Genomic DNA, 12,178 nt, shown 5'->3' on the forward strand with positions numbered 1-12,178 from the left:
AATAAAATAAAATAAAATAAAATAAAATAAAATAAAATAAAATAAAAACAGAAAAGGATATTAATATAATAGAAAGGAAAATTTTCTGGAAAGAGTCTTCATTTACAGCTATAGTAGCCCTGGGTCAGGTTCTTTGTCAGTGTAGCTTTAGGATAGTCATTTAACCATTCCAGGTGCAGTTCTCAGCTCTCCTTAGAGATGTTGGAAGAGTGAGCAAAAGAGCACACCAGCAAGGCTTACTGAGCAGCTCAGACACATTGAGCTGTCACACCCAACAGAGGAGCCGGGAAGATTTAGTTTCTGCCATTCTAACAGAAATAACATTATTAACGCCCCAGAAACAAGGGACTACTAAACACTATCCATTTCAGCCTCTAAATTCTGGAAGGGTTGAAGGGGAGAGATGACTGAGGACTGAAACATAAAAGCTGCATATCCATAGCTTTTTCTGGAATCATCCTTTGAGGAACCCTGCTTAAGTAACACCTCTAGTTCAGCACGTTTGATATGTTCTAGTCTTCTCTCTGCAAAGTGGAGGCAAGTATTTTCCATCTCCTGAGGAATAAAAATGACTGAGGAGCAGTACTTTAGAGCAGTGCTCTTCGAATAGTATATCCAAGACAACCATTGAGGTACAGAAAGGAAAAGTACACCTTTATTTATATTTATTCTCATCACAGAAAATAAGATTTTCAAGAAAAAGGCAACCCCAAAACTACAGAAAATATCTGCAAGTCTTCTACTTGAAAAAGTTAATATCCAGAATGCAAGAATTCCTAAGCTTTGGACAAATAAGTAAACAATTGATTAAAAAATGAGCAAAGGACTTAAATAGACATTCCTTCAAAAAGATACACAAACAGATAATAAGCACATGAAAATGCTCAACATGACTAATCATTTAGGAAATGCAAATCAAAACTATGATGAGACACATATAACACCACCCATTAAGTCAGTCATCACTGCAAACAGAAAATAAAGCCAGGCCTGGTGGCACAAGCCTGTACGCCCAGCTCTCAGAGACAAGGGAGAGTTCAAGGTCAACTTGGGCTACCCTGTCTCTAAAATAACTATAATGCATACTGGCACATGCCTGTAATCCCAGTTCTGGAAGGCCAAGGTTAGCATATCACTCTGAGTCTACCTGTAAGTTCGAGGTCAGCCTGGACTATATAATGAGTTCCAGGGCTAAAAGAGCCATAAGTGAAACCTTGTCTCAGAAAAACTAAAACTAAATAAGTAAATAAATAAGACAAAAATAAAGCCAGGTACAGTGGTGCACGCCCATAGTCTCAGCACTCAGGGAGGCAGAGGCAGACAGATCTCTGTGAGATCAAGGCCAGCCTGGTCTACAAAGCAAGTCCAAGACAGCCAGGACTACAAAGAGAAACCCTGTCTCACAAACAAAACAATAATAATTAACCAGTGAGGTGAGGAATGCCCATAAACCAAGAACAAGGGAATTGAGGAAGTAGAATCAGGAGTCATTATTAGCTACATTCAAGGCCAGCCTGGGCTACATGAGACTTTGACCAAAACAAAACCAAAAGCAAAAGCTGGGGCTGGAGAGATGGCTCAGCAGTTAAGAATGCTTGCTTTTGTAGAGGACTAGAGCTCAGTTCCCAGCACCCATGTCAAATGGCTCACAACTGCCTAAACTATAACTCCACCAGCACCACATACCCATGGCATGCCTTCACAGAAACACACACATACACAGAAATAAAAATAAATCTTTAAGATAAAAACCATCAAAGGAGGAGCTAAGATTCTTGTGCACTGTTGACAGCGGGTAAGGCTGACAGGGTTTCTACAGAACACAACATCCCTCAAAGAACTGATAGGAGAACCAGCGAAGGCCCAAAGCTCGGCAGGTAACCATACTTGCCGCCAAGCCTGACAACCTGAGTTCAATCCTTGATGCCATGTGGTGGGCAAAGAAAAACAACTCCTACAAGATGGCCTTTTACTTCCACATGTACATTGAGATGTGTGCACAACCACCCCAACACTAAATTAAAAGTTTTAATAAAATTCCCCTAGCACCCAGAAGTTCTATGTGTATATCCCAAAATAATTCAAAGCCGTCCCTTAAAGAAAAACACATCCATGTTCATAACTTCACTATAGCTAAAAGGTGGAAACAATTCACCAGCAAATAAGCAAGTAAAATCTGAAATGTATGAACAACAGAATATTATTGAGCCTTAAAAAATAAAGAATAAGGTACAATATGAATGAATCTTGAAGACATTATGCTAAGTGAATAAACTAGTCACAAAAAGGCAAGTAATAGAGACAGGAGTGGTGGCTACCAGAGAGTAGAGAAAAGGAGTTAAATACACAAGTTCAGTTTTACAGGCAAAGGCATTAAGGAGGAAGATGGTACGGTGGCTATAATTTATAAAGGCAGTAAATGCCAACCATGTACTCAAATAGTTTTGAGGGCAGAATTTGCTGGTATACTTTTTATTTTTTACTTGTTTTGTTTTTTGAGACAGGGTCTCAGTGTGTAGCTCTGGCTGCCTAGAACTCATTATGTAGACTAGGCTGGCCTAAAACTCACAGGGATCTGCTTTTCTCTGCCTCCCAATGCTGGCATTAAAGACGTGAGACAACGCCCTGCCTGCTAGGTATGCTTTTACAACAATCTAAAATGGAAGAAAACCAACCAAAAAGCCCCGGGCCTGGCAGTACAACTCTCATTACCCCAGAGCACTGAGAAAGTGAACAGGATGATCAGGAGTTCTAGGTCGTCCTGAGCTACTTAACAAGCTCACAGCCATCCTTCACTACAAGAGACTTTCCAAAACAAAAATGAAACAAAGAACCAGAAAAACTAAGATTTGTAAAACATCTTTATTAATATATAATGACTAGTGCCTAAAACCAGTGCTCCATTCATTCACTCCTGTGTCCCACACTATAAGGCTAGTGGTGGCAGCCCTTCACCCACTGAGAGATATGTGCTCCATGTGGGCTTGGCTAAGTAGATTTACTAATCACGTTGTTTTAAATGAATTAACCCTCATAAAACAAAGAGGCTTAACGAGATTTCTGGAAAAGAACTGTTGGAATAAGGCAGTGCAGGCATTAGATGAGCAAGAGCATCAAACACCACCACTTCCCTCTGCTGTACCCTCCATCAGGTACAATACAAAACAACAGCCGTGGCTTATGACAAAGCTCCCCAAAACCTTGCCATCATTTAGAAATGGGTTGCATGCACTGACGATGAATCGCACCTTAAGTATACGCCATACTTTCAGACAGTAGCAAAGGACAGCGGGACATAAGAAGACTTACACACAAGTCACCAGATGAGGGCCTGGTATACTCTTACCATAATAGTGCTGTTCTCCCCACAGCTTTAGAGACCACTGACCTAAACCTACACCACAACAGAACTTTCTATGATGAAAACTAGACTTATGGTCCTGTCTACAACTGTAAGCAGTAGTCACATACATGTGGCTTTTGAGTATTTAGCTGGTGTGTCTAAAATGTAAAATTGTTATTTTGTTTAATTTTGGATAATTTAGACAGCTATCTTCAGTTGAAGATACTTTAGTGGACAGCACAACCATAGGCCACAATTACATTACTACCTCAATCTCGAAACAGCTCATCTCTGCCCATGTTATCCCCTCTGCCTAGAACAGTTGCCTGATCTTGTCCATCTGGAAGTTTTCATTTTTCAAGGCATACCTTAAATGTCACTGTTTAGCTTTTCCTGGCTACTCACCCGTCACAAGATTACTGCTCTCACCCTTTCACAGCCTCCATTTCAACATGCACAGCGATTTCTCCCATGTCTCAAGATGATGACTGTGAGTTCTAAAGGCAGACACTGGCACACAGCATCTGCTCAGCAACACTCACTGGGTACGCATCTCCAGGTCACACCATCATCAGTTCAGAACTCAGCTCAGAAAGGGAGACTGCAGCGAGCAGCTCCTCCTTCACTGGCTGGAGGGCCTCCTAGGCAGGCTCAGAAGGCACCTGTTCTAGTACCACACAGAGGTGGGCTTTGGTACTGGTCCCTTTTCTAAAGTGTCAACTTTTAAGTACTACACGTTAAAATACATTTTCAATTGTTTTACTGTTTATTAAGCCATCTACCATTTTAGCTACTGGGGTAGAGTAAATGTCTCCCCACATCTTTTCCCACTTGAAACCCATGTGTTCTTGCTTCATCTCTCATTAAATGAGCTTGACTTTGTCAGAAAGTCAAGCTCTGACCGTAGCAACTGTGAATTCTGGACTTCATTTCTGAGTTCTGGATTTGACTATATTTAGCAAAGCTATAAGCGTCAGCCTGCCTAAAACCAGGAAGACACCATTCACATACCACCCCCTGAAAATCTGCATCGCCTGTAAAACCCAGACTTCCCAGCAGGCAAAGTCATCTGAAGTAGGAGGGATCAAAGTGGTACCTGCGTCAAAAGAGGGACTCAGGAGCATCTAATTAACCTCCAGGGTCCCCATGAACAATTTCTTCCCTTTCTCACCTGCTCTAGTCAAACATCCTACCTGCCCTGTGCATTCTTCTCTTATCATTGGTAAACTTGCTCACTCCTTGTAACACACACACACACCTGCTTCTGCATGACTTCTTCCCTCTTACGACACTTCTGAAACATCCCTTGCACACATCTTACTGTTGCCTTAGCACAGGGCACAGTAGGGGAGCAAGAACATACTTGTAGCCTCTTGACAACTCTTCAAAAAGCACAGAGCCACTAAAGGAGGTGAGCAGCAAACACATCCAAATATATATTGGGAAGCAAATATATGCGTCTCATTCTAGCCCACCTCCAAGTACACACCCCCTGGGCTTCCTTTCCTCGAGCCTGGAAGGGAAACTTGTAGCAGTGACATAACCCTGCTCAGTATTCCTGAGACTCGTCCTCCATTTCAGCACTCCATGTTTTTGCACATGCCATCCCCTCTGGCTGGGAGGCCTCGGGTAACAGGGCTGGAACACTTGACCGGTTACTGCCGTTCCTGTTCAAACCACCCCTATGACCTCTGAACAACAGGACATTTATTCCATGGTTACTTGGTCTCAGTCCATGATCCATCCAGCTTTTTTCTAGAACCTAATGCAGTACCTGCCCCTGGGAAGCACAGAGAAATGGCTCACCAAAAGAATGCACACATGTACTACCAAGACACTTAAGCTGTGCTATGTATGAGCCGGGTTGGGGTGCACACAAGCCTTCCTGTCTTGCTCTGCAGATAGGCGGAAGTAGAAAAGCTTTCTGATAGTCTGGGTTATCACCAGCCCCAGACCTGGATTCTTTCTGTGCAGGTAAGAAGGTTCTGTGGAGCCTGCTAGTCCACCTTCTGCAGAACTGATACATCTCTGGAATGCTGCCCCAGGCACAGCAAGTATTCAATATTTATTTACTGTCTAAAGTTTAGATATAAGGCTTATAGAGCCAGGGAACATGACAAAAGTACCACTTCTAAGCAATGTTCTAATTTTCCCAATGATCTCATTCTAGATGCTTAAGCCAAATCTTCCCTTGACATCACATGCCTATAACGCAGACGTGGTTTATTGTCTCACATAGGAATCCTCTCTAAGAAAGCACTCAGTCTAGAGACGGCCATATCCCTCTAACTCATGGCTGAGAGGCTCACCAAGTTCCTCTGGGACGAGTCAGGGCTAGTGTAGCAAGGCCGCTGCTGGGGCTGGCAGCCCAGCACTCCCCTCTTCCCCAGCACCTGATTCCCGAGTCCCTACAGTCCCTTACTATGAAACACAAACCAGTACCCACATGCAGAAAAGGAAACTGTGAACAGGATGTGGTGGTAATCGGGTCTGTGTCTGACAACTCCCACTGTCACCACCAAGACAGCCTGGCCACTGCTGGGGCAGTTGGTATATAACTCATTATCCTTGATCAACTCTGGTTCGGACTGGTGGACAGGTCGGAATCTGAGAACTCAAGAGGAGAGGGACTAGGGAAGAGGCACTGCCACCCAAACAACACTGCAAAGAACCTGACTCAGCCCAACATGAACAAGAAGATTGCTTTAGCTTGTCCCAGCCACACTAGCCTTCACCCTGGTCCCCACTCACCTTTAACTCCTCATACAATGTTACTGGTTAAATAATAGCTACCATTTATTGAACTTATCACTTTGAAAGTGATAAATCATTTATATATATTATTATCATACTAAATCCTCAACATCACCCCACAGGGCAATGGAACATAGACTTACGCTTACATCAGAACCTCCTCAAAACTAGTTAAACTTCCAAAACTGCAATCTATGGAGTGGGGTGTGAGGTCTTCATTTATAACATGTTCTCCTGTGGAATACCTGAGAGAGAGAGAGAGAAAGAGAGAAAGAAGGAAGGAAGGAAGGAAAGAAAGAAAGAAAGAAAGAAAGAAAGAAAGAAAGAAAGAAAGAGAAAAGATGGGGGCTAGAGAGATGGCTCAGTGGTTAAGAGCACTGGCTGTTCTTCCAGAGGAGCTGGGTTCAATTCCCAACACCCACATGGCATCTCACAACTGTTTATAATCCAGCTCTAAGTGATTTGACACCCGCATACAATCATCCATGCAGGTAAAACACAAAACACATAAAATATAGATAGATAGATAGATAGATAGATAGATAGATAGATAGATAGATAGATAGATAATTTTTTTAAAAAGCCACAGGGCCAGCAAAATGGCTCAACAAGTAAGAACCATTGTCACAAAAGCCTGGCAATTTAAGTTCTAGCCCCAAAACCCATGTAGAGGTAGAAAAGAACTAACGTCACAAGGCTGCCCTCTGACTACTATACATACTATGGCACACACACGCGCAAGCACATGCGTGCAACATGCATACTCAACAATAGTAGTAGCAGTAGTAATAATAAACATATTTTTGAAAAAAAAACAGAGCCAGGAAATGGTGAGACAGCTCAGAGGGCAAAGGTATCTGCTACCAAGCCCAAAGACCCAATTCGATCCTCAGGACTCACATGGTGGAAGGAAAGAACCAGCTCCTGAGAGTTGTCCTCCGACCTCTACAGGCATGCTTCTGCATGCACACACACTATATAAAAATGTTTAAAAACAAAAACAGATCCAAAATGGGACCTAAATCTATCTGACTATACAATCAGTGCCCACAAGCACACTACTTTTCGTGAAAATGTGTTTCTTTTCTTTCTACATTGACTAGTTCCCTAAAGGCACATATCAGGGCTAGAGACGTAGCTCAGGGTAGAGCCATCTGGCTACTGTGCACAAGGCCAATGTGATCAAAGCACCTCGAGGGAATTTACTGCCTGGTTAAAATAAAGGCAGGCATCAAGAGTTTGGATCTCTCATTCCTTTCAAGACTTAGTAGTGTCTTTGAATTCAGTAGGTGCCGCATAAATACTGACTCCTACATATCCATGTACTTCAAAGGCCACAATTCAAGCTCTATCACAGCCAAAGAATTTGCCAGACTAAATTTTCAATGCTACTCTCATGCACAGCCCACCACACTGGCTCATTCCATAAAATGGTTCTTGGCTCTCTACCACCAAGAAGCCTACCTTCCTTTCATGGTGACACTAATGACCCTATCACTAACTGTCCATTTTCCATGTCTTAAAACAGCTGATACTTTATCGTCTAGTTTAGCATCATGTCCCCAGAGCCTAGGACAGAAACCCACCACATCATAAACACTCTGTGACCATTGGTTGAATGAGTAAATGAATGAATGCACTAGTCACAAGCCCTAAATTCTACTTTTTAAAATATCAAAATGCACAATGTGCAGCTCTTAGGATGAATTCCAGGGCAGCCTAGAAAACAAAGGCCAATTTTGTTTTCTCTTTCCCATCACTCTTCCAAGACTCAGAGAATAGGCAAATCTTAGGGCAACACATACGGAAGCAACATCCTAGTTGGAAAAAATGCTCCTGGGCTCCGAGAGGCCATTGGAGGGAGGAGAGCCCTGTGCCCCTCATCCTCCTGGGCTCCGAGGCCGCAGAGGCCACTGGAGGGGAGGAGAGAGCGCTGTGCCCCTCATCCTCCTGGGCTCCGAGGCCGCAGAGGCCACTGGAGGGGAGGAGAGAGCGCTGTGCCCCTCATCCTCCTGGGCTCACTCTCACTCCACCCACTGCAGTCAAGGACTTTGGCTACAGGATAAGAGTGAGCTCAGATTCCAAGGTACAGATCTGGCAGCAGACACAGGAGCATCTCCCACCCTGCACCGGAGTCCTCAAGGAAAGGTCCAGAAAGGATGGTGACTCAGGCCCAGGTTAAGTCCACTTGGAGCAGTGCTAAGAATGAAAAAAACGCAGTAATTCCACAAGAAAACGAATTATCAGACAGCTCTTCAAAACCGTGCTTTTTAAGGTAAGCATCAATCCTAGCCTCAGAAACTGGGCCCTGCAGAATCCAGTGCGCACACAAACTGAGTCAAACACTGCTTCTCCCTCTTTCCACCCACCACCACCCTACAACACTCACCATGACAGGCATTTCCTAGGCCCAGGTAGGGATCCTCGCTTCAACCACAGCTTGCAAAAGCCTCCCTTTGAGTTCTTTCTTCCCTAGCTAATAAACTATTGCCTGCCACCATGTTGCCTTCACTGAGGCCTCCCTCATACCCAACCCTTGGCAGTCCGTAACACAACCTACAGCAGGCTGGCCCTACCCAATTAGTTTGAATTGCTTCATGCCAAGGAAATTGCTGTTTTTATTAAAAATAAAAGCACACTAAGCAGGCAATGAGCTGTGAAAAGTATCAGTCTGGCATAATTATGAAGGTCGAGGTTAAGGTTACCAAAGGGACACTCAAAAGATTTCCCTAAAGCCCGAAGCATAAAAATATGTATCTGCATGAGAAAAGATAGACAGATGAACACAGACCTAGAGAATCCACACAGCACCCTCTCCAGCTGAGAGAAAACTAAACCAGAGCCACTCTTGAGTAATTCTTAATAGAAACTAAGACAGGAGAAAGGGGGCCTAGGCGACCGAGTTCAAAACAATCTCATTCACTTCTTATGATTTTATCTTAGCTACATCCTGGGAACCTCATTACAGATGGGTGAAGAAACAAACCTATCTAAAACACACACACACACACACACGCACACGCACACGCACACAAACACAAACACATACCCCAAAAAAATGCATTCCCAGCCCCAGAAAAATCCTCTTTGGATATCTACTTACAGAAATGGGAAAGTTGGGTGAGAGGAAACCCCTCTCTCCTTTTAAGATCTCTCCCCATCCTCACCCTTCAGCCTCCGAATCAGAATCTAAAGTTTCAGGGAAATGGCAAGACCACCATCCTGCATTTGATGTCGTTTGTACTCCACACATACATTTTTCCCATCTGATCTGCATAATTCAGTCAAAAGAGGAGGTCTCTCCACGCAACCCCCCACTCTTAAAATAAAAGGCCACTGAGATAAACTACTTGGGCAATACCGCCCCCCAAGCCCTGTCAATTCCCAGTCTGAGTTTTAAATCTCTCAAGGACAATGACTCACAGGGAAAGTGCAGGGGGGAAGGGAGGGTCAGTTGGTCAAAACCCATTCATACAAGCAGAAACCAGAGTTCTGCCACATCAGCACCCGAATTCACCGCGCACTGGCTTCCCAACGTACCTTCCGCCAGCACCTCGTCCACGGTGACCTGCTGCCTCCCGATGCCGAAGACCCTTCCGATGTAGCCGCTGCCCAGGCCTGAGCTGCTGCCCCCTCCTCCGCTGGAGCCTGAACCCAGGCCAGAGCTGCCCTGCTCCCGCCTGGAGTCGAAAAACTTCTTCATCTTTCCAATAGGAAACGCCAAGGCAAAACGCCGATGATTTCTCGATTCGTATTTGTTGTAAAGAAAGAGATTTAAGGATTTCTTCTCGGGTTTCAGCCCGGAGCAGAGACACGGGAATCCGGCCGCGGGGTGGGAGCGGAGGGACGGCGCCTGCAGGAATATACTGTCAATCGCGCGGCGGGTCCCCTCCTCCTCCGAGAGCGATCGTTTAAGTTTAAACCTGTGATGACAGAGGCAGAGAGAGGATGAATCAGTAACACACTCCACAACCCAACTGCCGGGTCCTAGGGGAAGCAAAGGCCGTCATCTAGTGGAAACGCTGCGTGCATTTTCTTCAGGAAAACCCTGGAAACGCACCGGCTACCAGCCCGGACCCCCGCCCCGGGCCCCGGACACCCACTAGCGGCGGCTCGGCGGCGAGCCCAGCTACCAGCCCCGCGACATGGCCACGGCCGCCGGCCTGCGACGCGGAGGAGGCGGCGCTGCCGCAGAGCCGGGGCCGCTTCGGCGCCCGCCCGCCAGCTGATCCCCGAGCGCCGCGCTGAGCCCGCCCCTCCCCCGCGCGCGCGCCCGTCGGCTCCGACCACCCACCCGGAAGTGACCTGACACCGGAAGTGCTTCTCAGGGCAGCGCTGCCCCTACTCAGGGCAGTCCCTGGGACACCAGCTGTAGCCACAGAGCGAAAGAAGTCGATGGCAAGAAGGGGACCAGAGAAGAGGAACTCGGGGAAGAGATACTTGGAAGAGAACGTTGCTATCGCCTGGCCGTCGAGCACTCTGGGAACGGTAGTTCGGTGCAACCTGGCATCTGGACTACAATTCCCAAAATGCCTCGGGAGCGGGCGCACCTTCGGACGCGGTCTCCAGGGCTTGGAGGTAATGGTCGGGTTGTGCAGGAGTGGGGTTTCGGGCATTTAAACACATCCGGTAAAGGCTCCAGAGACTGGTTTCCCAGTTGTACGTTCCACTCTCTGGAGCCAATTTATCTGTGGCCTTGCCTCATGGACCGAGGCACTCTGGGAATTGTGGTTTCACACGAGTCCGGACTGACACCTGAAGGACGCGGCTTAACCGTCTCGCCCCTAGTTGGGCTTGGGAGTTCCCCTTCGTCACGGAGGTACTGAAAGCTGGGGCTGTGGTGGGGGTGGACGGTATGGTGTCAGCGGGGAGCCGAGCGGATCTTCGTTGATGAAGGAAGCAAAGCAGGTGTCTTCCCGCCCCCGACCACGATGAGAACCCCTGAGAAGCCCGCGGGTCGGAGAAGGAGCTGCCGGAGGCCCAGAGCTTTAAGGTTATAGGGACCAGAGTAAGGCCCGTCCTAGGGCTCCACCCCCAATCCATGGCTCTCAGATGACCCAGACCTGCCTGGTCCTCACCAGACACATTCACGCGGCAACTTTAGATATACCTCCTGTTTTCTCTTCGAGACTCTTCCACTAGAAGATGCAGGGTTCGCTTGGTATAGCCTGGGTGCGGATAGGGTGCAGGGTTGTGTGATTGGCACCTGTCAAATGCTGACGATTTGGAAGGAAACTGAGACCTTATCCTTTTCTAGACTGCCTCGTAGGCGATATTGATGTCTTGCCAAATGCCCGCTCCCCTCCCCCTTCCCCATGAAGTACGTATATAATAAGTTTTTTTCTCGTCTTTGAGTATCGATTATTTTTCTCCTCCACGAATGATGCAGCCGCCCTCTTGGCTTGCAGATCATCCCAGAATTTTTGTTTCAGGCACTTGAAGAAGATCTAGAAGGGTGCTCCCAGGGAAAAAAAAAATGATGGCTCTTGTTTAATCTGAATATTGAGCTGGACTGGGCTGGCGGTGGCTGTTGCGGTTTCTTGTTTCATGTGGTGCCATAGTCATGTAACTCCCCGGAGAGAGATAGCATCTTTCCTTACGGAGGGAGCCGGTATTGCCACCATCAGTTCACACAATCCTGCAGCCACCTTCAGGGTGAGACTCCGCAGCTGCTGAGCATCCCTTTAACGCAGCCCACGAGGTGTGTTCTCCTCACCTTCCTTAAAAGGCTTGATTTCTGTCGAAAGAAGCGCGGCGTGTGTCTTAAAATAGATGGGAAATCGTATCTGGCTTCTAGACCCTCATCTTTCTCAGCACTTTGACTGACTTAAAGAATCTGTTAGTTACTCTATCCACAAAGCCCTGTTGCCTTATCAGGTTTTACTTTCCTCCACTTTCCTGGTACAGACCAGGTTTACACAAATCTCAAGTCTCACTTCAGATATTCAGAGTTTTCCATTCAAAGTTAGTAAGATAGCTAATGTGCATGGAAAAGCACTGTTTAATGGGATTGGCAACACCCATTCCTGTGTTATTAGTTAGTTAGTTAGTTAGTTAGTTAGTTAGTTAGTTAGTTAGTTA

At 46.1% G+C, this 12,178-nt stretch overlaps 1 protein-coding gene across 11 annotated transcripts in view; it reads right to left on the reverse strand.

Moving 5' to 3' along the window:
* Positions 1–10,329, reverse strand: part of Aak1 (AP2 associated kinase 1) — a 151,697-nt gene extending 141,368 nt beyond the window's left edge. For 9 of the 11 annotated variants that reach the window (XR_008721354.1, XM_055617674.1, XM_055617670.1 and 6 more), the window contains exon 1: positions 9,638–10,186. Coding sequence is in view for 10 of the 11 variants with exons in the window: in XM_055617674.1 (XP_055473649.1) it covers positions 9,638–9,800 (163 nt within the window). In the remaining variant the exon portion in view is untranslated. The other 2 variants (XM_055617668.1, XM_055617669.1) reach the window with 2 other exon arrangements.
* Between the last annotated feature and the right edge of the window lie 1,849 nt (positions 10,330–12,178).

The sequence above is a fragment of the Psammomys obesus genome, unplaced genomic scaffold (genome assembly GCF_907164565.1).
Source record: "Psammomys obesus unplaced genomic scaffold, mPsaObe1.curated_primary_1811, whole genome shotgun sequence".
Taxonomy (NCBI): Eukaryota; Metazoa; Chordata; class Mammalia; order Rodentia; family Muridae; genus Psammomys; species Psammomys obesus.